The 18,839-nt window shown below is 36.0% G+C and overlaps 1 protein-coding gene across 2 annotated transcripts in view; it reads right to left on the reverse strand.

Moving 5' to 3' along the window:
• Window positions 1–17,496, reverse strand: part of LOC113083117 (sterile alpha motif domain-containing protein 12-like) — an 80,736-nt gene extending 63,240 nt beyond the window's left edge. Inside the window, exons 1-2 of one of the 2 annotated variants that reach the window (XM_026254380.1) lie at window positions 17,353–17,496; window positions 3,804–3,994 (exon numbers count right to left, since the gene is read on the reverse strand). In XM_026254380.1, the coding sequence (XP_026110165.1) occupies window positions 3,804–3,994; window positions 17,353–17,365 (204 nt within the window). In that variant the 5' untranslated portion in view covers window positions 17,366–17,496. Of the gene's footprint in view, window positions 1–3,803; window positions 3,995–16,755; window positions 17,294–17,352 lie in introns of those variants that run through there. The other variant, XM_026254379.1, reaches the window with a different exon arrangement.
• Window positions 17,497–18,839: the final 1,343 nt, after the last annotated feature.

Genomic DNA, 18,839 nt, shown 5'->3' on the forward strand with positions numbered 1-18,839 from the left:
AAAAAATAAAAAAAAATAATATGAAAATGTAAATGCAGAACCCCCCCCCCCCCATATTTTTTAAAGAAAGAGTTCAACTAGAAATACAAATTCTGTCATCATTTGTTCACCTTAATGACTCCACAACTTAACCTGTATGACTTTATTTTTTCTGTGGAAAGTAGAGGAATTAGGAATGTGTCTGCTGTTCTTTTCCATGAAATTACAATAAAACAGGATCGAAGCATTCAAGATTCAAAGTGTTCTGAAGCCATATGATACCTTGCTGAGAAAAAAAAAAGTAAAAAGTGAAGTATATAAAACTGAAAGACTTCATAAGACAAGTCGAATGATTCATTTACCAATGATCTTGTCATTAAGTTCATCTCATTGATTATCAGTGAATAAATAACTTCAGAAGACTTGGAATACATGAGAACTTTTATTTATGACCCTTTTTTTAAAGGCTTAAATGCTTCAGTTACCATTTGTTGTAATTGCATTAAAAATAGCAACCGACACATTTTTTTATATGTTCCACAGAAGTCATACATTTTGCAACAAGGAGGATGAAAAAATAATAACAAAATGTCATTTTTGGGTGAACTACCCCTTTAATGCCTCCTGTTTGAATGCCACTACTTGCCATTTGAGTGCGGTGTGAGCTGAATTCAAAGTATCTGGAAAAATGGCCATAGTGACAGCGCTGTTGAGAGCTGAACTGTAAGCTACCTTTATGAAGCAGGCTAATTCAGCAGCAACAGAGCCCAGGCAAACAAACAGACGCTGAGTCAGTAGAAACAACCTCCAGTGGGGCGAGAGTCACAGCCCAACTAAAAACAGCACAGAGCTAATTAACCCAAGACATCTGCCACTGAGCTGCGAAGGCAGGCCCACCGAGCCATGATCGCTGACAGAGTCTTACAAAAGGATTGATGAGGTTTAATATAAAGGTACATTACACTGCATTGAAATTGCAATGTGAGTGGAGATAGCGCAATGAGCTCCATTTCACGGAAGACTTTAAGAAGCTGTGAGGATGAAGTCACAAATTCTCAAGTTCCTGCAGGTAGGAGACAAGTGGGAATGACTATGCAGGTGGATTCCCAGCCAATTAAATAGAGATGAGTGACAGATGAGATGTTGAGGGGAAGTAAAGTGAGCTTTTAAATTATAACACACACACAAACACAATGTCACAGTCATTCTATTCATAGACAATTTAAGAATTTTCATGCTATTATAGCAACAAAGCATGATGAATGGAAGATATGAATGCATAACAGCACTAAAATCATCATCTATAAAAACAGGAGTCAGAACTCATATTAGAGGCACTGTAGACTTATTATCTGAAGCACTGATCAATATAAAAATATTTATTATTGAAGATGAAGGAGAAAAATATATGGCTTCAATGAAAATGACAATGTATGTTTTATATTGATGCATTTTATTGTTTGATGGAATGACGACTTGATTAATTTGTCTATTTCTCAAATATACGGCTCAGGATTTTATATATGATTCACAAATTCAGCTGAAGTTTAATAAGACAGATGGACAGTTTCAATTAGAGCAACAAAGCCAGACTTTGTGCATTAGAGTGCCATCTTGTGGTGACTAGCTTAATAACTATCAAAATATTTGTAATGCCAGTGAGTAATGTATGCAGTGAGAAAATATGTTAGCATTTGTTCACACTTGCTGATGTAAAATCATATTGTAAATCCAGTTTTTCTCATTAGAATGTATACTCTGCTTCCCTTATTAAATGACAATAATAGAAACTGTAAAAACGGGAGGTTATATTTCACCTAAAAAAAGAAAAGAAAAGAAAAAGTGAAATTATACTTTGATAAAGAAATAAAGCCTATTTTAACCAGTAAACCAAAAGCTAAAATATTTATAATTTATGTAATAACTAAATACAATAAAATAACTGGGTACAGATTTTATCACTGACAAAATCTTAATGGTCCTATATACATTTCTTTTTGTAATATATAATTTGCCAGATGCCTGAAATCTGAATCTGAATCTCTGTTTAGATGCATTAATGAGAACACTAGGGTGAGATTTATGAAGGCTATATCTTCAACACCAAGCATTTCTGTACTCTGTTGATCTCCTTGATTCCTTTAACTCAAAAGTTAAAAATGTTTTTGATGACATTGCTATTGTGAAAATCAGCAATATTGGCAGACAGAAATCAGTTTGGAGAAATTTGAATTTCACTATAGCATCTATAAAGATAGCCTTCATGCTTTCAATGTAGAACTTAGCCACAGCTAGACAGACCTTCTTCTCAAATCTCATAAACAGTAGCTTAAACAACACTTGTAGACTTTTTCCACTGTTGAGAGTCTGACAAACGCCCTCCAAGTCAGATTCCTAGTGAAATTCTCTCCGACAGCAAATGCTGCAGAAGGAGTTTGCTTCCTTCTTTTCTGAGAAGATCATCAATATCAGGAAGCTGATTAACACATCCCCAAGTTATGCAGAGGTCAGACAGAATCGACCACAATATCAAAAAGAAGATACTATGTCTGCTTTTGAAGAAATTGATAGAAACCTTTTGGAACAAATAGTACAGCACCTTAAATCATCAACATAATATCTTGACACACTTCCCACTTATTTTTTCAGATCTCTTGGAAGTGGTGAACGCCTCACTTCTTTCTGGGACTTTTCCAAACTCCCTGAAAACTGCAGTTGTTAAACCCTTTCTGAAAAAGTGCAATCTTGATAACACCATTTTGAGCAATTAAAGACCAATATCAAAACTTACTTTTATAGGGAAAATTATTGAAAACGTAGTCTTTAAATCAGCTGAACAAATACTTAAATGGATACCTGTGGCAAAATATCAATACTGGTACTACTAGATCTTAGTGCTGCGTTTGACACTGTCGACCATAACATACTACTAGAGACTGGAAAACTGGGTCGGGCTTTCTGGAATGGTACTCAAATGGTTCAGGTCATACTTAGAAGGGAGAGGCTATTATGCGAGTATAGGAGAGCATAAGTCTAAGTAGATGTCCATGACATGCGGAGTCCCACAAGGGTCACTTCTTGCACCGCTCTTGTTTATCCTGTATACGCTCCCACTGAGTCTAAACATTAGAAAGAACCAAACTGCCTATCATAGCTATGCTGATGATACCCAGATTTACCTAGCCTTATCTCCAAATGACTACAGCCCCATTGACTCCCTCTGCCAATGTATTGATGAAATGAACAGTTGGATGTGCCAGAACTATCTTCAGTTAAACAAGGAAAAAACTGAAGTCATTGCATTTGGAAACAAAGATGAAGTTTTCTAGGTCAATGCATACCTTGACTAAAAATCAAGTCAGGAATCTTGGTGTGATTCTGGAGGCAGACCTTAGTTTCAGTAGTCATGTCAAAGCAGAACTATATCAGTATACTATCATCTAAAATATATTTAAAGAATTAAATGTTTTGTTTCCAGTCAAGACTTGGAGAAACTTGTTCTTGCCTTCATCACCAGCTGCTGAAAATTGAGCTCTGCTATAACAGGAATAAATTACATTCTTAAATATTAACATAGAAAATGTATTTTATATTGCAATAATATTTCATAACATTTTACAATATTCCTTTACTGAAGTTTTGAGCAAATAATTGCAGCAATAATTCTTTGGTGAGCATTAGAGACTTCGATAAAAATACCTTCCAGATCCCAAATTTTTAAGCAGTAATGTAATTATAGATGTCATTAGTGTTTGAGATCATGGTAATGGTCTTATATTATTTTTTATTATATATATTATTATTACTGTAAAATCTATTCTCACCCTGGAGAGCTCAGATTCTGAGATGGAGCGCTGAGGTGGAGATCGCCTCTGAAAACCAGGACTCTGGTCCTGAAAGCCTTGGCTGTCATCATCCAGTCCATGATCAACAGACACTTCCTCCAGGTGTGAGGTCACATCCTCTGCACACATCTGATGGTCAATCCCATTCTGGGTCAGATTGCAGTGAACAGCTGTGGACAATTGACAAATCCAAGACTGGTTAGTGACCAATAATGACCATAAGGTGGAGCCATTATATTTGAATCTATTATAACTGATGACTCTTTACAGACTATAACACAAAGACACTTGTGTGTGACTCACAGATGAAGGTTTAACACATAATAGTCTCTTGGGAATAAGTTATTTACAGTAATTCAGTTTTACATCTTATAGAATGTATCTAGAGCTAAAATGTGTAATGTTTACTGTCTATGTAAAGTATATTAACAATGTTAATTAAAACAACTATAAGTAACCAATAAAGTGAGATCAGCACAGGACTATGTGTCTACCTGTTTGATCAATGACAGATGAAAGGAGTGTTCAGAAAATGTTGCTTTAAAGAGGCCCTCCTATGATACCATTTTTTAAATATCTAATGCAAAATACATATTGAAAAGCCAAAAATGACTTTTTCAGGTCTCTGAAGAATATAAAGCATGAATTTCAGCACTTAAGGCAGTCATTTAAAAAATAAGGGGGAAAAAAAAATCACATTGTCCTCTAGATGGCATGAGACGACAAAATTATGCATCTGCCAAGGCATGATAGACACCACAGCATTTCTATTATACTGTCTGACTGAAATTAGACATGTCTCATGCACTTTTTAGGACAACCCATAATGTTAATGGACATTTATATATCTCAGAACAAAACAGAATCATTTGATTAATACTAATAGATTAACTCACAGACCATAATAATATAAAAATATAATTATATTAAAATTCAATCATATAATAAGCTGGTCCTTACACAGCACATTTAAAGCTTTTTCTGTCATTGAGAGTTAAAGAGTAAAACACTTGAATAAATCCGTCTGTCATGTTATTTAAAGTGAATTCAGGCCAAGCAGATGAGAGCCAGACAAAGCTTTTTCTGGCAGAAATTACACAAAGCTGAAGACTGAATTAAAAACCCAAAACAAAACCCAGTGCTGCATCATAGCATGGAAACATAGGGTGGTTAATGACTAACCACAGATCTCGAAGACAAAAATATTTGATTTAAGACTAGAATATCATCACTCAAGTATCATATACGCCAACAGTTTAATGGTTAATAATTCAATCATTTCCATCCCATCTGTTTGCAAACAATAAACAAGCAGCTTACAACAGAACATTTATAACAACCTTATGTCTTTTTAAAACCGACATGAATCTTTTTCTGTGGAACACAAAAGGATATGTCCAAAAAGAATGTCCAATGTCCCTTTTCCATACAATAAAATTAAATGGCGAACACCTTAAGTTTCAGTCTAATACATACACAAATCTATCTTATGGTTTTAGAAAACCATTTATACATTGCATAATTAATAAGAACTAATTTTGCGAGGCACTTTCATTTGAGAGCACAAGAGCAGCTTGGGCATTCTGTGAAATCTTTTTTTCTGCGCAACAAAGAAAATCAAGGTTTGGAATGAGGTTGAGGGGAGTAAATTATAAGAACTGCAATTTTTGGATGAACTACCCCTTTAATTCCACTTGGATGATAAATTCAACAAGCTCTCAATTGCTAACACCATCCTGTGGTATTGTGTAACAGGTCATCTAATGAATCTAAGCCATGATGACATCTGCTGAATACCATTAGTGAGAGAACGACTGATAACTTGAGCAGAACAAATCGCTCTGCTATTATTTACTGAGCCCCAGTTGCTGTGAATGCTGGGAATATTCATCCTGCCTTTACATGTCTGTTCCAAAACAGACATAGCCAGTACATCTACAAAAAAGAAGCAGCCTTGAAACAAAAGTTACTTAGCATGCATAGCATGAAGCTCTTCCTTCTCTCAGATTCTCTCCTTTTCTTATTTGGCCACGCTTCGCTCTCCATCCTTAGGTTCAACAAAATGAAAACCATTCAGTCAGGTTGTCTAATGGCCAGGCGGCAGGCACTCTACAGGATAGATAAATTACATTTAATTCATCTCAAAGATAGAGCATTGTCTTTGATTTGAGTTTTTTTGAAGGTGTGCACATGGGGCAGGGGGGGCTGATGTTGGGCCTTGAGGTGGGTCGGTGCTTTTTCTGCCTTAGGCTCTAAATATAGATCAAGAGTTGTTCCTCTCATCTGTACGACATGCGCACTGAGAGAAGAAAGAAGTGAGAGACAGAGACGGGGGGAGGGATGCTTCAGAGTTTAACCCAGGCAGCTGCTTTTCCTCCTCCTCATTTAAAGTACTAGTTCAACCAAAAATGTAAATGCTGTCAATATTTACGTACACTTATGTATTTACATTTTTTATTTTTTTTAATTGGAATAAGAAAGAAGAAATTTTAGGAATATTCACAGCAGAATAGTGATCATGTCTGCAAACGTAAAGGAAAAAATTATAATAAAACCACTGAAAACATTAGTGTGCTATATGGTTTAGGGGAAATATATATATATATATATATATATATATATATATATATATATATATATATATATATATATATATAAATTAATGCTTTTATCCAGCCAGGAAGCATCAAATTGTTCAAAAGACAAATACATTTATAATGCTTCAAAAGATTGGCATTTCAAATAAATGCTGTTCTCTTGAACTTTCTATTCACCAAAGAACCCTGAAAAATGTTCACGGTTTCCACAAAAATATTAATCAGCAGATATTAATCACTGTTTTCAACATATATCATAAGAAATATTTCTTGAGCAGCAAATCAGCATATTAGAATGGATTCTGAAGGATCATGTGACACTGGAGACTGGAGTAATGATGCTGAAAATGTAATACATTTTAAATAAATTAATTAAGGAATAAATTAAATTTAAAAAATATATAAATTAAGGAATAAATTAAATGTAAAAATATTAAAATAGAAAATAGTTTTTTTTTAATTAACTTATATTGGTATTATACAATATTACTGTTTTTACTATATTTCAAACAAATAATCGCTCCTCTGTAGAATTAGAGACTTTGTTGAAAAACATTTTTCAAATGGTATGATTGTGTAGCTTAGTGAACCAAACCGAGAGATCATTTTGAAGGCTCAGGAAATCAAAATCATCATCATAATCATCACAATTAAAAGAACCAAAAGACCCAAACTACTTCAGTCTGTGTGTAAAGAATTTATTTAATACACAAGTTTCACAATAAGTTTCAAAACAACTTTTCCATGACATTCTAATTTATTGAAATGTTGGCGATATTCAAGATCACTGCTCATTAGAAGTACTTGGTACATTATCAGCGCAGCGCGAGAAGTACAAACTAAAAGCACGTAATTCACATCTCTATGATGATTGGTTGATATACCAAGCCTCCCTTGGGTTTTTTTTTCTCAAAAGTCCTCAGCTCTGAAAGGGAACATTCGATGGTGGTTGGGAAAAGGATTTTTTTTTTTTTTTTTTTACCAACAGAGGCACCAGAGCTCTGCTCTCCCCCAGCCTCCCCCTCCCCTTCTCTATCTAAAGGGTGTAATTACATCAGCAGATTCAGCACATTTGTGATAGAAAAGTGCCACTTTCCAACTTCAGTAACATGTTATGCTATTACAGCTGTGAAATTACAAACAAAATATACAAAATGAAATTTGAACTGAAATTGTTATTTTTATTAACACTAAATCGTCCTCCTCTCATTTTCACCTCAAGAGCCCATTTACATTTAGGCATTGAGCTCATTTTGACAATGCATTTCAGTGCAATGGAGTCAATTTGCTTACATTGCTTTACCTGAAAATCAAACAGAAGACATTGATGTTGTTTGAACTGTACGGTTACATAAACATTTAAATATTTAAGAGAAATATTTGAATTTTTTTTATTTTTTTTATTTTACAAATTTCAGTTTGTTTCCGAATTTCAAAAGAAAACAAAAGGTTGATAATGTGATTTGTAAAAATAAAAATTATCTAGTGTCCTTTTAAACCAGGAGAAGGAAAGCAGTGTTGGTTTACAGAGTTAAGCATCTCCTATAATTCTAAAGGCCGGAAAGGATGAATGAACAGAGGATTGATTCAGCTCAATAGTGTCTGAACATCATGACTCATATTACCATTAGCCTCAGCAGCATATGAACATATGATCTGCAGCGCTCTAGTGTGCTTCATGGTGGGTTAGGCTGTGCTTGTGAAGGCTAGATGGCAGGTCTTTTAACAGTGGAGTGGTTTGTTTGTGCACTCAGTGTGTGACCCAGAAACAGAAGTGGAGTTAGTCGAGAATCGGCTGATTCAGAATATAAATGTACTTCATTAGTTGGATGGGGTGAAGAAATAAAGATTAGGGTCTACTTTGAGGGCAGTTCACTTTGAATGTTGTCAATTGCTCTGACACACACTGTTGGAGGCTAGATGCAATAACCTATTACAGTATATACAACAATTATGACCAAATCAAGCTCTTCTCCATGACTTGAGGACTAAACTGACGTTTTAGCAGAGTTTTACTATACTGAATGTGTTCATTTCCTTTAGTGGCTTGTGAAAATATAAACTATGAATGTATTAAATCACTTTAAAACAAAACATACATACTGTTCATATGTTTGGGGTTGGTAAGATTATATTATAAACATTATGCTCATTACTACGGTAGCCGAGAGAGCTCAACATGCTGCTGCTGCTGCTGCAAAAAAAATCTTAATAATGTATAAACTTGCAAATAGAAAAAAACACCAGAAAATTAAGAAAACATCTTCATCAGTTTGACAACACAACCAAACACAGAAACACACACTGCAGAGTCTCACAACTCAGAAATATGCTGCAAATATGCAAAGACCAAATCGGAAATGTATAAGAGAACTGCAACAAGTGACGAAACTGGCTTGGACAGGCTTCAATGTCTACTCTGAAAGGTGTGGTTTTTATTTCTTTTAACATCCTGATCATATGATTCCTTAGCTTGTTTCGATATTATTAGCTTAAATACAAATACACAAATACACAATGTAACTGTGAAACAAAACGCTGGACTTTTGGTAGTTCCTAGGATAGCAAAGTCCACTAAAGGAATAGTCTTTCTGATAATGTTCGGGGTTCAGACACACTCCCTCTGTTTATTTGAATAATGCATCTCATAATTTGTGACTGCAGTTGTTTCTGATCAAATGTGCATTCTTATTCTTTATCTTTGGTTAAACTAATTAATTTTACTTTGTTGGAACAGCAGCTACGCTAATTATGTCTCTATGTGTTTCTCTGTTTTGCCTAGGATTTACACAAGCTCCAGTCTGGATCCAGAACACCTGAGAAGAGATTATGCTGACTTCTCAGAGGACCTCAGATGATGCTAACCCTAAAACAACAAACAGAACTAACAAATATTGCTACTTAATATGCAATCACATTATAATTGCTGTTAATAGTGTTCATCGTCTGGTTGACTATGTCTTGTATTAATTTTTCTAGAAATGTATTGTCAAACTGATGAAGATGTTTTCTTCATTTGCTGGTGCTTTTTCTATTTGCATGTGTTTTCTTAAGTTGCATCACATTGAGCTATCTTGGCCACCGTACTTTACACATCATACACAGTAAATAACATAAATATTACAAATGATTATGAGCAGTGCTTAATTAACTTTAGAGTGTCAGAAGGCTGCTGTGAGATGACCATACTGAATTTTTGGCCCTCACTCTCACTAGGAAAGCTTTTAAAAATGTAAAACTGCACTGCATTTAGTGACATTTAGTGGAGGGGAAAAGAAAATGCATCATTACTATCAAGCTTGGGTCTCTGAGAATTTCAAAAAAATTCATGTGTTTTAATATGACTGACTTTACTATTGAAATTTTTATCTGTTAAACAGATCTAAGTGTGCAGGCCTGTGCAGTTGAAATTTTAGAAGAAAGTTCAATAACCCTAACTCTGAAAACTCTGAAGAACAGCTTTCAAATTAGCAGGGCCACATCTCAGTGGACTCTTTGTTACACGGTTGCTAAAGCGCTAATTGTGCTCTTTGAAGATGCACAGAGAAAGAGGAAAGAGAGAGCTAATTGTCCCAAATGTGAGCCAAGAAAAACCTTCCAATCCTGGCCACCTTTCTCAATTTTAAACCATCAACCAAGATAAAGGGATTGTCCCTGCTCTATAAAGTAGGTCACCTTAATTCTGGAACTGGATATGGATATTGGAAGCCCTGCCCTGGAAGACAAAGTGTGGGTCTACTGAATTCATTACATCTCCAAATCCAATCTGGATCTCAGGGTACCGTTGGTCAGCTGGGTTCTAGTCGGAAGAGAAAAACAAAAGGGCAATTTATCCCTCATTGTTTCTAAAGTGATGCAATCTGACATCTTATCAAAAATAAAGACTGGAGTCACTGGACGATATGTCCAAAGCATTCAGGGCTCCAGTTTTTTTACTTTTTACAATTCAACCAATTGATGCTGAGTAAAAAAACTTGATCCATTCAAAGATGTACTGTACTGAGTGAGTAGAAAAAAAAGCCAGTGACCCACTTTAAATAGACACAATGTTACTCTAAAAATATCCTCAACATTGACCTAACAATAACTTGCTTAGCAGGCAAAACACTCGCTGCACATTTGAAACAGTCAAGAGCTTGAGAGAGAGATTATAAATAGCAAGTATGCCAAGTTAATATTATGGAAGCAACATATTGAGACAGATATAAATATTTAATCAGGAGCAAGATTTTGAAAGCATTTCAAAATCCTATTTAGGGATGTGTGACTTGATAAAGAAACAAGAAGTTTCTTGCTTGCATCCGTCCAACTGGGACTGTGAACTTTCTACTTGTAAAACCTCTCTCAAGATCCACAAAGGGGAACCTGTCTTCTTATTTTGTTCTCATTTTATGTTCTTTATGCCACTCAAAATAATCTTTCTGCAGTAATCATTTATGACTTCCCCACTTGCGACTGCTTATGGCTACCCAAATTTGATATGTAGCCTAAGCATATTTAACCAAGGAAAGAGATACCTGATGCCTGCTATTTCCTGCAAATGGTGACATTAGCATACAATACTCAAAGTTCAGCAACAGTCCGCACTGTATTTCTCATCTATGATATGTCAGTTCCTCTAATACGTTATGTCGTAATCCAAATTATACTGAAGCAAACAAACAGTGACTCTTTAATGTCTGTACTGTACATTTGAGGGCACAACTATGGAAAAATGTGAAAATACTAAATTTAAAATCAAGTTTAAACCTGGAAATTTTTGTCACTAATCAATTGTCAAATTAGTGACATTTAACTTAACTAATGCATAGCCTTACAAACTAATGCTCTGAAAAGTTTATTTCAGCTCTGTGCAAGAGATCAATTTAAGGCATCCAGTGAATCTACCTGCAATCTGACAAACCTGTGACAGCTAATAATAACTAGCAGATGAGTTATTTATTGCAACAGTTGGAAATACATTACTTAGCATGAAAGTAAGAAGCTTGTCCTTGCAGAAAACCAAATGTTCATATGTAATTGCTTATAAACAAAACAGCTTGATCCGAAGATACTGAAATTGGGACTTGTTTAGACAAAAATCAGCCTATATCATATGATGTGTAAGATCTATACTAACTGACATGTACTGTAACTGCCATACCATAAAAATTTGACACTGAGATATTTGTTAATCACACCACAAAGAATAAAAGTGAAAAAATTCAACACTTGATGACTTGCATTGACAGCCAGTCCAGCATCTTAGGCTGACACAAGTCTGATAACATATCTCAGTATCCGATCAATCCATCCTTTACTTGGTAACAAACAATTCACTAAAAGAGGGATGATAATGTCAAATTGCTTCAATTACAGCTAACTAATCAGGTTCTAAAAATACTGAAAAGTATTAATTGCTGTGAACATGACAGTAGCAGCCAGCTCCTCTAGCTTCCCTAAATTCAGACGAATATTAATCAGGTCTTAAATTAGACTGACTATCTTTATCCCTTCCCTTCAGCGTCAACTCTCTAAGGCAAAAATAGCTATGAGCAGTGAATAAATAGACGTGAAAAGCAATCCATATTGATCCCTCCAGTGAGTGAGACAGCATTTACAGCTTACCCGACATGGCCCCTATGACTTAGAATGGAAACGTTTCAGTCTCTATATGTGAAGTCTCTTTAAAGGGGGGGGGGGGGGGGGGGGTGAAATGCTATTTCATGCATACTGAGTTTTTTACACTGTTAAAGAGTTGGATTCCCATGCTAAACATGGACAAAGTTTCAAAAATTAAGTTGTGCGTTTGAAGGAGTATTTCTGTTCCCAAAATACTCCTTCCGGTTTGTCACAAGTTTCGGAAAGTTTTTTTCGAGTATGGCTCTGTGTGACGTTAGATGGAGCGGAATTTCCTTATATGGGTCCTGAGGGCACGTCTGCCGGAAGAGCGCGAGCTCCCGTATAGCAGAGCACTGAGAGGCTGAGCACAGACAATCACTGATCAGAGCGAGAGCATCGCGAAATGTCACAAAAGGAGTGTGTTTTTGGTTGCCAGGGCAAGACAACCCTGCACAGATTACCAAAGAAAAAACAGCATTAAGGGACCAGTGGATGGAGTTTATTTTTACAGAGCATCAACGGAGTTGTGCAAGTGTTTGTGTTTGTTCCCTGCATTTCGAAAATGCTTGTTTTACAAACAAGGCCCAGTTTGACGACGGATTTGCGTATCGTTTATTTCTTAAGGATGATGCAATCCCAACGAAAAAGGGTCCCGATCGTGTGTTGGAACCGCAGGCGGTGAGTAAAACTGCTTAAAATATCTCTGCCTCCTTGTTAGTGCGAGCCTACTGGCGCTCGTGATTCTTTAGCTCCACCCACACGTCACGCCTCCAGTCGGTCGTGTTTTTCCGGGAAAAATCAGTACAGACTATCTTTCTCTTATGAATATAATAAAACTAAAGATTTTTTGGAGTTATGAAGGATGCAGTACTACTCTATAGGTACTCAAGATTAACAGGATATTGAGTGAAAACAAGCATTTCACCCCCCCTTTAAATATCTAACAGATTGATGCTCCCTACTTGTTCACATAGTATTCCTAAGAAGAAATGTACATATACTTGATCTGTGGTATGAAAAACAAATACTGTACATTGCTCAGACATCAACAGATGCACAGATAACTTACTGAGGAATGCCAGAATAGTGTTATATTTTATCTTGTAATGTTCTTGATAAAAAACTGAATATTCTGTGCAAATCAAATCATCGATGGCTGACAGATGAATATGCACATATTCAAATTCGTTGTAATCGTTTCAGCCTGTTAACATCAAACTTGCCTATATATTTCCAATATAAACATATATGAGAGCTGCAAGAGGAGACTATTATCAGTAAATAATGACAAATTTAAAGAGCCAGTAAGATGAAAATTCTAAGCTTCCTATCACTGTTTATTAGTCCTGTACATTAGGTTTAAATCCATCCAAGGTTAAAAAACATTGTCATTTTGTCAAAATATCATTTTAAAATTACCTCAATTCTCAGAGATCCCCAAACGGTTTGCGCGAAGCTGTTCAAAAGATTCAGTTTCCTTAAACCCCACCTTTCGGTAGTATACTGTGTTCTGATTGGTCAACTAAAATAACCAGTTTGGATTGGTTGTTCCGCACACACCTCCACGGTAAACTATGCGTTAGCATCTGTTTGGGGTGAATTATGTCTTACTCCTCTCATCGCGAAGCAAACAGTAAAATAAAAAACTTGAACAGTCTCGCTGCTTTTTCTTCTGTGTGGGTGTATTCAAGCCGTGCGCTTCAGTTTGAATCTGAATAGCGCGTTCAGCGCGGGGGCGTGGTCACATTAGATATAATGAAGGGAGACATGAAAAACAAACATTGCGTTGTTTTCATATGGTTTACTTTATCACGGAATATCTGTTAGCAGCACTTGTTTAGTTTTAAAGTAGACATGTCAAGCTTTCTATTGATATCTCTCTCATGTCTCTTCCTTGAGTATTCACGGAGTTACACTTCATTTTAATGACGTGTTTGTACATGACGATCAGTGCAGACAGGCTGCAGACAGCACACATACTGATAAGACGCTCGGGAGAAAACAGACACATAACTTCATAATCGTACTTCGCGTTGTGATTCGGAGATGCTCGTTGTTCTAAATAAAGTTGGTAATGAACCCTCTTTTATGGCCAAACGCTTTGAAAATCCCGCTGTACTCACCGAGATTAGAAAAGCAGTCATCAGTGAAATGTTGTGAACACAACCAAAGGGATTTGTTGTACTGCTCTGGTATTGTGGTGAAAAAGAATTTTAGCCATTGGTTCTTCTGATCTTCATTCTTTGGCAGTGAAAATAAAACAAACGGTTTCCTCGACATGATGCTATCACACAAACCAGAGCGTCTGTGTGTGTGTGTGGGGGGGGGGGGGGGTAGGCGGAGATTATTATGCAAAGTGCTCCTAGTGACGTACATAGAGATGGGCAAAAGATTTGAAATCTATAACGACTCGTTTCAGCGATTCAGAGTCGACTCCTTACTTTAGAAGCCAATAACTTTATAAATCGTGTACTTTTTTTTTTAAACAATTTTGCACATTGTTTACTCAGCTGGACAGCTACATCATACACTGTAATACAGGTAATTTTTGATTTCCCATCTGTGTGGCTCTTTAAGCTTTCCTTAAAACAACACGATTAAAATTACATTTTAAAAGCTGGAAAAAGAAAAGTGCATCTACGTATCAATGGCATTGAGTTAAACCTCTCAAAATGGTGCATGTAACAATATTAAACTGTTTCCACAAGCCTGAAACCTTCAGAACAAAGCTGCTACATCCACACTCTGGTGTATTTCCAATATCTGAAAGGCAGCCAGTTTCAATATGAGTTGTGTGAACAGCTTTCAAGGCATCATTCTGTAAATCCTATTTCTCATTCACCAAGCATGTTGAATTTTTATGACACCATTAAAATAAAAATCTAACTTGTATACTTTTAACACCTTGAGATAAGTTTCTCTCACTTGCAAACATTCTGTAATTTTATTAAATGTATGAAAGCCTCCTTTGGGTTTTCAGTGCACATAGAACATTCAGTGCACATTCCTAGCCTCCAGCTTAGATACACGACAGCAATCTTTCCTACAATCTTTAAATGTTGTTTCTTCTTACATTCTAAAGAAGTGAAATTAACTTCTACAATGTCAGTGGCATGCTATTTGAGATGCCTGGGAAAATCAGTACCTGCTTGCCTTTCTCCCTTGTGACCTTCAACAATGATTTTGTCATGATTCCCTGATCTCCAAATTTCACTAATGTATTATTTGGACTGGGTCATTGTGGAAACCATGATGCACATTTTTCAGATTTAATTGATAAGTAGAAAGTTCCATAGAACAGCATTTGTTTGAAGTAACATTTGTTGCAAAAGTTTACTGTCTCTTTGAATTAATTTAATGCATAATTATTTGCTGAATAAAGTATTAATATCTTTCATATATATATATATATTTTTTTTTTTTACAAGATTATTGACCCCAAACATGAAAAGGCAGTGTGTATATACTGAAGTTCAGAATTTTAAAACAAAAACTAATGCCCCATTAGACTAACTTGTCTTTGATAGAAAATAACCCTGCTGAAAGACTGCCACAAGCACTTAAAACCAAAATTGCGGTCTTTAAATGTACTTTAAATGTAACAAAGAACATTCTTAACCTCTAAAAAAAAAAAAAAAAAAAAAAAAATCATCGCCAACTCGACTGCCCTATATGGCAGAAACTGGTTCTTGTAACAACTTTCTTTGATCAAAGATAAGAGCTTGCTCTCTTCAGAAGCTGTATTCTGGAACGTATCTTTCGAGTTTCTTCAACGTTGCATACAAATTAGCAATGTGTTGCAGCACATCACTCTCTCACCGTTTTGATCTTGAATCAGTTCATGGGCCTGAATGGAAATGTCTTTGAATGTCTCCTGTGACTGTGCGCTTTGTCACCGGGCCATTTCAACAAATTTCTCCTCACAGGAAGCATACCTACGTTCCCCATTTTATACATGTCAAAACTTTTCATCATAACATAGCCTACATATTTCTGCCGCTTAATGTCAGTGCCATGCATATCTCACGTGCAGAGATCTAGTGCTGTTTTATAATGTGTAAACATCAATTTAAAGGCAGAAAAGGATGAAATATTCAGCAGAGCATGAGCGTCTCATACCTGATGACCAATCAAGAAGCAGAATAAAAAGTTTTTGAGAGCCAAAGCATTTATACAAAAACACCCAGAGTATGTATGAGATCCCATGAGATGATATAGCAAGACTCTTTGAACAACCATTCTTAAGTAAAAAAGAGTTTAAAATATATAATCACTCATAGTTTTGCAACAAATCTGTAGGGAGTGCCTGAAATTCCTGTTTAGTTAATTTTTTGAAAGATTCTGGATTATTATATAATATAGGAGGGATCTTGTTTGATCCCCAGCCCCCATCTGTTTTCCAATCTAAAGTTCTAGCATCATATTTCTATAAAAATGCAAGTAAACCTTTTGTTTCATAATTGAGGTTTTTAAAATAGTTTTGCATTGAGGACTTTAATTCACTTCAAAAATAATATTTGACGTTAAAAAGTGACAACATGACCGAATCATACATGTGACTTAAGTGATGTTGATACTTCACAATATTCATAACCTCAGTAAACTGCTTTAATTTGTATCGCCAGTACGACACAGTAACAATCGATAAGTCTTCATTCAATACAAGTTTCAAGAAATGACATCAGCATCAGCAATGAAATACAGCGACACGTTGTCCTCAGAGATAAACCTACCTCGCATTGGGTTTTGAATCCAGTGGATTCCCCCGATAAGGTGTGGAGACTGCCCTAACATCATGGTACCAGAGCAGGTGGTCGAAACACAAACGAAACACCTGTCTAAAAGAAGCGTCCAGCTCGCGCGCCTTATGAAAGCTGATTAATAAAAAAGCGCTCGCGCCAATCTGCTGCTCCTCAATGAAAAGCGCATCGCATCTCAATGATCTACGTGAAACAGTCGCCCAAAATACTGGTTCTAGATGTTACAATGGTTATCTCGGAGTAGGAACATGCTGTGTGCTGTTATGTTCCTCTCAATGGTGTTCCGCGGTGAGATGTGAATCAGTGGGTGGACGTGTAGATGCTGAATGATGCAGATCGTGAATCTTTACAGTACATGCATAGACTGATCTCAAGCCCACGGGCCCCGTGAGCCCATCTCTATGTCATAGGTTTCCAGCCCAAGAGAAGGACAAAGATCTGCGGCTGATCGGCAGCCAATCATAATCCCGACTGTGGGGAAGCGTTGTTTGTTTGTTTGCTGTTGAAGCGTTCTTTTCAATAAACATATTTCCGCAGAAATTCACCTCGAGACGTTCGTTGAAGTCTTACCTTGAACAGCCATGCTGCTACTCCATGAGTTCGCGCATCATGGGAAGGTAAAACTGTTGGTTGTCTGAGTACCCCACTCTGCCAAAGCGTCTTCCAAGGAACCACTGCCAAAGCGGAGTGTGTTGTTGGAAAAGCGTGAAATGTGCTCCCACAGAACCATGGGTATTGTAGTTCCACCTTAAAGTTACTGGATCTGTAACCCCGTTGTTAGACTGGTTTCGACTCATTAGGCCGTAATAGTCAGCATAACATGTTGATTTGTTTAAATATCTGTCTGTCTGTCTGTCTACGTGTTTATTCATTAACTATGACAATTAAATTTATCCAAGGCAAAACATACATGGGAGAATAGGCTGCAAGAAATCTGGATTACAAATTTGAAAGCAAACTGGTTATCCATTGTCAACTCTGATGAAAAACTGATGTTTATTCATACAGTATGTTTTATGAAATTATATATATATATATATATATATATATATATATATATATATATATATATATATATATATATATATATATATATATATATATATGTGAACTGTGAACCTGTTGCATGCCTCTAACTCACTGAATATTATTTTTGAAAAGTTCTATTGTGACAGAGAATTCTTCACTGTTATAATTTCTAACAGGTTTAAAAAGACATATGTATAAATCTTAACCTATGAACTCCCATACAGTAAGTCAAAGGCTCCTTTAACATTTTAGGACAAAGTTGGTAAGCTCTTTTCTAATATGGTAGTTAGTGCAAATGTTTTCCTCTACTTTTTTTCATCTCTAGCTGTCCATAAAGGACAACACTGAATCAGAACAACCGAAGAGCCCTTTATCAAGACCAGTTCCTTTGAAAGAGTTTGACATCCCAGGATGACACAGAAGCTAAAGTGGAGAATGCAGAGACTGAAGAGGTATCATTACACAGATCACTGTCTGTGGAACTCAGGCTTTCTCAGTTCCTTTTGCATGAGTAAATACAAAAATGATGAGCATGAATCTTTTAGAAAATGATTATCATGTAAACCTACATCCCTATCACTGTATGAACTGATCACATCACAACCTAATTCAAATGGGAATGGGAATGGGAATTGTGTAAGAATATATGCCATCTATAATTATATATGGTTCATTTTGTTCTCGTGTGGCAATATAAAAGTATCTTGAACAGGTTTAATTGAAAAAAAAAAAATACTACACAGCATTGTTTCAAACCCACTCTATAATGAATTGTCTTGGGGCTTTTGTTTGTTGTTAGTTTTGTGACAGGGGATGGAGAGCAATATCTGTAGAAAGATATAGTGGAGACAACCTACATCAAGAACAAGGTCATTATCTAAGTCTCAGGAAAGTAAAATACCAGTAATTTCATTTTCCAGCTGTAAACTGTGACAATTACAGGTCACCTTCTGGCAGCTCCACAACCCTCAAGACTCTTGTTCAACCATACCCACAGACAGCCAATGAATGGAGAGTACACTTCTAGA

This window comes from Carassius auratus, unplaced genomic scaffold, assembly GCF_003368295.1.
Source record: "Carassius auratus strain Wakin unplaced genomic scaffold, ASM336829v1 scaf_tig00037409, whole genome shotgun sequence".
In the NCBI taxonomy this organism is placed as follows: Eukaryota; Metazoa; Chordata; class Actinopteri; order Cypriniformes; family Cyprinidae; genus Carassius; species Carassius auratus.